This window comes from Micrasema longulum, unplaced genomic scaffold (assembly GCF_059751315.1).
Source record: "Micrasema longulum isolate JH-2025_06_02 unplaced genomic scaffold, ASM5975131v1 h1tg000548l, whole genome shotgun sequence".
NCBI lineage: Eukaryota > Metazoa > Arthropoda > Insecta > Trichoptera > Brachycentridae > Micrasema > Micrasema longulum.
Window position 1 is genome coordinate 132,791 of NW_028277744.1, and position 9,987 is coordinate 142,777.

Consider the following 9,987-nt stretch of genomic DNA (forward strand, 5'->3'; position numbering starts at 1 on the left):
AAGCAAAATAAAAACATTAAAATATCCTGCCACCTAGCAGCCAATTTGTGAAACGTTAAACCAAAATTTTATCTAATATATGAACTAAAATTACAAACTTTTAACTCACTTACAAAACTTCTGGCTTCGAAAATACATATATAAAAAAATATTCACCAGCGGGCCAAATAAGCCTGTACAGGACAGATGCAATCAATCATTTCGAGAGTAATAATATATAGATTGTCATAATGTTTTAACTTCCTATAAAAAAAACTCCAAAATTTATAAAATCAAAAGTTTATTTTGAACAGTAAATAATTTTACACATACAAAAACATTATAACGGTTAAATCATTTCCCAAAATGATAATAAACAATCAATATAACACAAATCAGAAAACAGGGTATATTGTTTTTGTTCAGGTTTTGACAGTAAAATTATTAGTAAATCACAAATGATATTCTTCGATATTTTTTCAATGTTTGGATATTAAAATCACTTTCGGGATAAAGCTGATTCAAAATGTCTTCTAACCTTGGTAAAAACAGCGTAACATCTAAATAACATAATGTCTTCATGCAATTATATAATTCTCAAAAGCAAAGAGTTCTCTTGTGTCATTGCATTTCCAAACCCATTCTGGCCGCATGAACTGGCATTTCTTGGCCTTACCATTCCTCAACTCCTCTGCCCATTTCTCAGTTGTCACCGCAACATCTACTGCCTTATTGGGCCAGGCATTCAACACTTCACCCTTGTAAGCCAACACGTACCTTTTAACTTCATCAATATCATATTGGGCTTCAGTCAAATTAGGATCAATGTAGAATTTAATTCCAGAGAACAAATCGGGTAATGCGTCCTTTAGTATCAAATCATCGAAAGGCTCTTCACTCTTATGGTCTTTAACTTCATCACTTGTAAATTTTGTTGTTGTAGCATTTGGAGAGTTTTCATTTTGATGTTTGTTAACATTTTTATCATTTGATGAAACAGTATTGCTGTTAAAATTTTCTGAACTCTGTTCAGTTTTAGTGGATATCTCACTATCTGAAGTTTTAGTATTGCATTTTTCAGTCCAACCCTCATCAATGTCTGTAGATGAATCAGAATCGTAATACACATTTTTAGATGTTTTAGAATTGTTTTTTGATTCCTTCTGTGATGTTTCTGCCTTGTTTGCTTTAACTTTTGGCGATTCATTTTCTTTTGCTTTCTTCAATTCATTTTGTCTTTTTACTTTTTCTATTTCTTCATCAGTGTCCATTTCGTCATCTGAAACTGTTGAAAAATTCATGTTTAATATTTTTATGAAATATTATTAAACTTTGTACATTATTTCAGTTAAATTACCCGAAAACTGGAAATTAATAAATAAGAAGATAATAACAAAAAAGTCAATTAGCATTGATCCGACAACTAGCTTATTTCTTTCAATTAAGGTAGTTTTCTGCACTGATTGTTGACATCGTAATGTAAAATAAGTACTGGCATTATACAAGTAAAAATGTTCAGTTAAAAAAATAAATTATACTTTGGCTGGTAGAGGCTTTAGAGTTGTCTATTTGGCGATTTTTTTTTGCATCATTTAAGTCTCCTTTACTCTCCTGAGCGTCCATCAGTTTAGGTAGTGTATCCTTGGGTCGGGCAATCTTGTGTTGAGCATCCAAAGCGTACCACTTCCAAGGAAGACAAGCCTGTTCTAATTTGCAATCCTCAATCCACTGTCCACTAACTATTCCAGCTTGGGTGCCAGATTTCCGCACTTGGTCATGTTTCGGTGTATTGGCAAATGCACATCTAACAAAAATAAAAACAAATTAATGTTCATCCATTTCGGAAGTTGTGACGAGTGTTTTCGATTCAATGTTTACTCTCAGGTAAAACTCCTGAAAAAGCAAGAGAGTGGAGATTAGTCCGCCTTGGAGTGCGTTGGTCGGTGCATTTGTCTACCTTGCTTGAGGTCCAAGGTTCGATTACTGGGAAGGTGGCCATACAATACTGGTTTTAATAATAGTTTTACAATGTATATATTTAATTGGTAATAGATTTGCACTCAAAGCTACCTTCCATGTTACAAAAATTATCCAGGTACGCTGCAATTGAAGTGTTAATGCTGATGAATAATGTAATTACAAAATATTATTGGACAAGGAAAAGTAGAAAGTGATATTTAGAGTAAAAAATGACTGGATAGATAAAAGCCGTCAATCCAAACAACTATTTCTCCTTTATCGTAAATATGTATGTTTATTTGTAATTTGAATCTTATGAAAAAATGTTTATCTAAAAAAAGTAAGAACTTACACAAGATGGGTACAGTTTGGCCCCCAATCCGGGCTATATCGGGCTCCTAAAGACAAGGCAATGTCTCTAAGAGTGCTTCTTTTAGGGTTGACATACCCACTGAGAACAAACACAACACCTTTTAAGCACATGGGACCTTTCGGCATAGCCACCAGTTCTTTAGAAACGGGATTATCAGGGTCTGAATGGCGTTGCTTTTTAGCTGAAATAGAGATAAAAAAGATTATGGTCAACTCGGAAAAAAACAAATTTGTGTTTTTTTTAGTATGCAAATGAATGTAATTTTTTTCAGATTCACTTTTTCAAACAATTATTGCAAAATGCCATAGCAAAAATATGATCCTGAAAAACATTTAATGGTAATATCGCTTGGGTCTTTCTAAAAACGCTTCTAAATGTTCTACTAATAAAGCAGACAATATCGTAACATGGACAAAAGAGTATGGTTTACTAATAAACCCATCTAAAACACAAATTATGTTTGCGGGTAGTCAAAGATTGCTTAGTAAGCTAGACATACCTTCACATAATCCTCTTATTGTCAATGGTACCAATATTCAATACGGAAAATCCGTAAAAAATCTAGGAGTACAAATGGATGAACATCTCTGCTGGCGAGCTCATACTCATGAATTAAGATAAAAATAATTTTCAGTTTACACTCACTTAGTAGGTTGCAAAAATTCTTACCCATTAATACTAAATGCACCCTTGTACAAGCATTACTACTACCCATTCTAGATTACGCTGATGTTTCCATGACTGATTTAAGCTGTGAGCAACTCGATAAACTTGAACGACTTCAGAATACATGCATAAGGTACATTTTTGGTCTTAGGAAATATGACCACATTTCTGATTATCGTAGGCAATTGAAATGGCTAAAAATAAGACAGCGGAGAGACTATCACTCCCTCTCACTTCTGTTCAATGTACTTCATAGTCCTAACGCTCCTATATACCTGCGTGAAAACGCTTATCAGTTCATGGTTTACCTCTTCGTTCTAATTCTCAAGGCACTCTCTTAATACCCATCCACAATTCCTCTTTCTTCTCTAACTCATATAGTGTCCATGCGGCTCGACTGTGGAATCATCTCCCATCCACCATCAAAGATGTTACTACATTATCTCTGTTTAAATCACGTCTGAAGAAACATCTCCTTTCTCTTCCTTAATCTCTCCTCCTTTCCTTTTTCCTCTTTCCTCTTTTTTCCTTTTTCCCATTGAGTAATAGTTTTGATTTAAGGTAATTTAGAAACAAATATGTTTATTTCTATTTTTATATATTTTTAACTTTTTAATCTTTTTTTTCTATTGAATATGTTCTGTAACTTGAATAATAAAAATAAAACTTTTATTTTATTGGTTGGTCGGAAGAAATTGCCATTTGGCAATAAGCCCGCCAATGTACAAATAACATTATGTACAAAAAGTTAAATAAATAAAAAAAATTAAAAAAATATTTGCTAAAAAGAATTAATTAATTAGTGTACAAATTAACACATACGCACATATGTACATATGTATTAGAAATTAGGTGACCATTTCAACAAAAAAAAAATCAGTATCTCTAAAAGATTTTATCACAAATTAAGACATTTGGTATTCAAAATAAATATGTAGTTAGTTATCTATACAGAGCCGGATAATTATTTTAAAAGTGAAAGACTTAGAATTTATAGAATGTCTCTTCAGATTGCAAAAATGTGGATAGAAAATCAAGGAACGTCGAGAAAGTCTTCACTTTTTTTCCTTCATTTAAAGAAAAATTCCTTCCGACCTCGACCCAGTTAGGGAAATTAGATGCAGAATAGAGAAAGCACAATCTGCATTCAATGTCATGAAATCATTATTCTGCAATGATAGTCTTAATTTAAAACTAGAACAGAGAATGATCAAGTGCTATGTGTGGTCAATACTGCTCTACGGGACTGAAACATGGACCCATAAGGTGAGCCCCGTTAACTGATTAGAGGCTTTTGAAATGTGGCTTCACCAGAAAATGCAGAGAATCCCGTTGAGATGTCGAGGCGAACGAGTGCGGAAAGAGTACTACTGTCCTCAATAAAGAAAAAACTTGCATATCAGGGGCACAACATGCGCGAAAGCAAATATGCGCTTCTACAGCTGATTATAAAGGGGAAGATCGAAGAAAAGCGTGGAGTTGGAAGGTGACAGATGTCCTGGCTGTAGCTCAATCACAAATAACTATCGACATGCTAATAAGCGACGTAATAACAATTTCTCACCATGATTGTTTATCATATTCGTGATCGCAATGGAACATCCGTGAATGCCTAACATTAAATGACAAAATATTTACATTTCGCTGCGCAATCACATATTTGAATTTCACAAGTGTAAATATGGAAAATATTCCAAAACTGTTATTTTTATTAAGTTATTTACTATTTATCATGTTATTTATTGCATTCAGCCGGTGGTTGACAAGCTAAATGTCAATTCAAAGTCAAAGTAATTGTAATTTAATTTTCACCTTTTTGTGTAAGTTACTCCGTCCTTTTTTGCAAATGCAATATATTGTATTATTTTTTATGGTAAATGTCGATTTTTCGCCAATGAACTGTATTTATTTACGAGGAAAATAAAAAACAAACCGACATGAGCGTTGACTTAGAGATTACACACACGTTGACTTATGACTGCGATAACTAAAGCACGTTCATTATTGTTCATTGTGATGGCTCAAATGATTAGCATGTTTTTAAGCACGTCGATAAGGAACATCTGTGACTGGAAGAGAGTACGTGAGGTTGAGAAGCTGCTCCGGTTGGCACAGGATTACTCTCAAAAGAGAATAATCACCAATATCGGGGAACCTGATATGGTGCAGGAAGAAGAAAAAAAATAACAAAAGGCACATAAAATATATATTTAAATGAGACATCAAAATAAAAAATAACATGATTATTAAGTTATTACCAGAAGTATTTCCTCGGTTATCTGGAGATCTGTGGCGCTTCTTGTGCTCTTTATTCCTGTTGCTTTGGTCATATTCTGTCTTTGAAGACCTGGAACTATCCCTACTTCCAGTACTATACCGATCTTTTGGTATACTTTCATTTTCGTCGGATTCAAAAAGATTATGCTTTTTCGGAGACGCCTTGATATCCCGACTTCTATCTGAATCTTCAGAATCCCGTTTCGGTTTTTTCTCGCTGTTGACCCTTTTGTTTTCGATTTCTTTCGCTTTGTCATCTCTATCTCGTTTCATTACCCGGTCTATTTTATCATTCTTCTCATCATCTTCGTCATTGTAGAACAATTCATCTCTGCGACGCGATAAAGTATCGTCATTATTAGATCTCGTGTCATTCATTTTGCTAGCTTTCTGCGGTCTGGACGCTTTGACTAACAGGTTTGAATCTTTTTTATCGGAATCCAGATTAAGAGGAGAACTTGCTTTACGTATCTGAGCATCTAAAAACATTATATTTAATGCAGCGTTATAATAATGAACAAGTCGTATAGACAGACTACAATGATAATACTGAATATGTACACTTGAATATGGCAGGGCTGTACATTTGCAATATTATTATTTTTATTATACTAGGGGTGTTGAAATTCACTGCAACCGAGAGAAAAACATTTTAGAGAGGAATATGGAAGTATAGGCATTTACAGGACTCACAACCTGTAATCGGCTGGTTAAAGAGGAGACTTTACACACTGTGTTTAAACATCCCCATTAACAAATGGAAGAGTTGAGGAAATGTGGATGTTTAAACATAGGCAGAATGGTGAATGTAACAGAATGCACAGCAACCACAAAAACCAGCCAACGACAGATCATGAGCTCTGTAAACGCCTAGACTTCCATATTTCCTTCTCAAAAATGTCCCTGGGGAGTGAAATCCAGCCTTGTCTACGAAAATTTGGACATACTCAAAATGTTGTTGACTAGGGATGTTTCTAAAATAATAGGAAGTAGTAAATAACAGAAAACTGCAGAGTTGACCTGTTTATTTAGCAATCTCATTCACCGCTAGACAGTTTGGTTTAGTTACTTACGAGTATGGATGTGGTTTTTGAGCCGGTAAAGTGTAAATACGGAAGACACTGTAAACGCGACAATGGCGACTATTTTATAATACTGCGGGGAAATAATAAATATGCATGGATCAAATTTATGCTAGTTAGCAGATCAGATCAGATCACAAAGAAGCACTGAATACTCAGGTTTGATATTTGATTTATATGATACCATTTATAATCAATAATTTAAGTTAACATATTACAACAGAGATGAAGAACATCTAAGAGAAGGTTATATAGAAGTCTAGGCATCTACAGGGCTTATGACCTGTCAATGGCTAGTTTAAGTGGCCACTTTACACACTGTGTAACATTCACCATTCTGCTCATATTTGAACATCTATATTTCTTCAATTCTTTCATCTGTCTATGTTTGTGAAGTTAAAGAGCTGAAACCTTTATTTATGCGGGTGAGATTCATCTAATTTAATTATTTTACCTACATACTAGGCAACGCCTGAAAATCTTATTTTTTCAATTTCTATACTTCTTCATGGACCAGGTGGATTTATCAAATTTGGACAAACTCAAAATATTGTTGAATAATTTAAGTGTTTTATTTATTTTAGATGAGCATAGGACTACCAGTAGAGATTAATCCTTTTTGTTTGAATCTTGCAAACAGTTCTCCGGGCTTTGAATCCTCTTCATCTGAAGACAGGTCTCTCAGTTTAAACCTTCCCAGCATGGAGGTCTGCGAAGAGTTCTGGGGTTCACCGGATGCATTAGAAGTTGAACTCTCAGTGTTGTAAATTTCAATAAAAGAAAGTCCAAACTGTAATTGAAAAAATCTATATATTTAGTTAGATATTACGATATTTATAAATAAATATTTAAATTAGACCTTGCGTGATGCGAGAATGTGCCAACCACCATACAAGTCATAAATATCATCGTGTTACCAAAAATTCAGGTTGATCACACTGATGAACTTACATACATGTTCGAGATACGCTGCAGTTGGTGTTCTAATGCAATGCCCAATAGCCCAAATCAGGTACAGATAAGGTATGATCACACCGATAAACATATTCAGGTCAGTAGTGCTTTTCTGGATCTTCTCTACGACACTTTGCTTCATATAATGGTCATTAAACGTCAAATGGATGATTAAACGTCAAAACAGAAATAAAACTAATACAGTTTGGTCAATTCAACCTAATTAAGTGTTTTGGGTAATACAATTAAACCTAATTAAGTGTTTTGGGTAATGCAATTCCACCTAATTAAGGTCGCAATAATGTTCTTAATGAAAATCATCATGTTTGACTTCACGTGTTCATGTTTTTTGACGTTTAATCATCAGTGTGGACATACATGAAGCAAAAATAAGACGCATGGAAAAAATAAATATCCCCAAATTGACCACTTTCTAGGGGATAGAGAAGATTCATAATTGCACCCATGGAGGCCAAATTACAGTGATGAAGTACAACACATTAGAGGCCGCCATTAAAGCAAATTTTTAAATCGTAGGAATGAATTACCTGTACATGTTTGTTAAAAGGTTGCGTGCACACAATTCTAATTCGATCCCATTTCTTGACCTGAACTCCGGGTACCATCTGATCTTTACTAAATGTCCTCACGCGTGATATGTTCTCCGAGTTGCGCGAGTCCGATGGGTTCATAAATGAACTGGCACATATTAAAACCTAAAAAAAGAACATCAACTTTATATAAACAAATAAATCAAACAGTTAAGTATTCATTAGGTAATGACGTGTTTGGTACCAATCTTTTTAATGAAAAAAAAAACATAACATTTTTTGTGATCTAAACTCAGTTATTTATTTTTACTTATATACAAAAACACCACCTGTGTCATTATATATTAGAGTATGTTCATTTATTTATTTAAATGTAAAATACAGCACTACTGCCAATTACAATGTAGATAAATTATATTATTAAGTAATTACAAATACATATTTTTTAAAAATGTACAAAAGAATATTAAGGTCCAACATATAGTCCATAAGTAAACAAAGACGAATAAGTCACTAATACACATTATGATACATAGTCAGATAAAAAGAGTCTAAAACTGCTAATCACAGCATGGAAAAGATGCACCTCTCTTGGTAGGCCGTTCAATAGACCAATCATTCTCCCCGCAGGCATCATCAACGGTAAATTTGTCCTGCATTCAGGAAGAACAAATGGTCCGTGTTGCCTAGCTCTTAAATAGTTGCTCGGTACATATAATTTTATGCGCTCCAAAATGTTGGGATTGAAAAAATTACAATTTCATTCACAGTGATGAACAATGATAATTTTTCAAATCTTGATTAATTTAACACAGCTTTTTTCTAACTTGTTATAATGTTTATTTATTACCTGTTTCTGACTACATTGCAAAAATGAATAACATCATAAGCATAGCAAAAATATCAACCCAGACGATGGAATACTACAATGGGGTCTGAAATATCGAGAAGAAATACTGCTTTTGTTAAACGGCTTTGCAATCAAGAACAACACCATCCATATTCACAATTGTTTTAATCTTTTAATTTTCTTTAGCTTGGTATTTAGTAAAATTGGTTTTCAAATACCTCAAACGGTTGTCCAGTCGCTTCGGAACGGCCAACTAACACTTCGACAAGAGCAGAGTGGTAGGTTCCAATCGACACGGAAGTAATTTGAGTTGATTTTTCTAACTGTAAAACCACCGAATTAGAATTTTCACCTTTTTGTCCAATCCATCTGCTGTGCGCAATATCATTTGACAGTAAATTGCTAGCCGGGTAACTCTGAAACAGATAATTGGCGATAAGATAAGCGAATCTTTACCGTCTTGCCATAAAAACTTAACAAATTTGACAGCAAATAATCATGGAAATAATTAAAATTATACTTAAATACGATCAAAATGTACTCTGAAAAATCATAACACGGTAAAATTGTAAACATTTCCGAAAAAAAAACATGTGTTACAATTACCGAGTCTTCACTGCTAAAGCTCACGACACAACTTATCTTTAATTTTGGCATTCTTGTAAAATTAACAGGATTCAATAAAATATTTTAGAGAAAATATTATTTTCCTTAGTAACACATTTTCAAAATTTTGTAAACATCAAACCATAGATGCAAGACGTCAAGTGTCGTGGTCGTCGTGGTTAATGGTGGGAAGAATCGAATTAAAATAATCGAAATATTCGATTATTAAAAAGATCGAGACATTTCGAAATGCTTAAGCTAGGGTTTCCTAGGACAGCGGTGCCCGCATCTTAACGGCCGTAGTGAACGGTGATGCGGTGGACAGCCGTCGTAACGGTGCCTAGAGAGTGGTTTCCTAGGAAAACGGTGTTATCAACACCATTTAACACCGTTTCTCTAGGAAACCCCTCTCTGGTCGACGTAGTGAACGGTGATGCGGTGGACAGCCGTCGTAACGGTGCCTAGAGAGTGGTTTCCTAGGAAAACGGTGTTATCAACACCATTTAACACCGTTTCTCTAGGAAACCCCTCTCTGGTCGACGTTACGACGGCTGTCCACCGCATCACCGTTCACTACGGCCGTTAAGATACGGGCACCGCTGTCCTAGGAAACCCTAGCTTTACAACTAATCGAGTTCACTCGTACTAATCGGAAAAATAATCGAGATATCTCGAGTGAATTCATTCGAA

General features: G+C 34.4%; 1 protein-coding gene across 1 annotated transcript; it reads right to left on the reverse strand.

Moving 5' to 3' along the window:
• Window positions 1-263: 263 nt before the first annotated feature.
• XRCC1 (DNA repair protein XRCC1) lies at window positions 264-9,460 on the reverse strand. The gene is made up of 8 exons (XM_088227884.1): window positions 9,298-9,460; window positions 8,910-9,107; window positions 7,839-8,006; window positions 6,937-7,126; window positions 5,236-5,733; window positions 2,291-2,492; window positions 1,518-1,783; window positions 264-1,264 (listed from the first exon to the last, which is right to left on the reverse strand). The coding sequence occupies exons 1-8, from the start codon at window positions 9,346-9,348 to the stop codon at window positions 558-560; spliced, it is 2,280 nt and encodes a 759-aa protein (XP_088084010.1). The 5' UTR covers window positions 9,349-9,460; the 3' UTR covers window positions 264-557.
• Window positions 9,461-9,987: the final 527 nt, after the last annotated feature.

Excerpts from the sequence above, each read along its gene's own strand:
- XRCC1 (XM_088227884.1), bottom strand. The coding sequence starts at position 9,348 with ATGCCAAAATTAAAGATAAGTTGTGTCGTGAGCTTTAGCAGTGAAGAC. Across the intron at positions 7,127-7,838 it reads CTTTTAACAAACATGTACAG|TTTGGACTTTCTTTTATTGA; the intron begins GTAATTCATTCC and ends TTTCAATTACAG. Across the intron at positions 5,734-6,936 it reads AAAAGGATTAATCTCTACTG|ATGCTCAGATACGTAAAGCA; the intron begins GTAGTCCTATGC and ends TAATGTTTTTAG.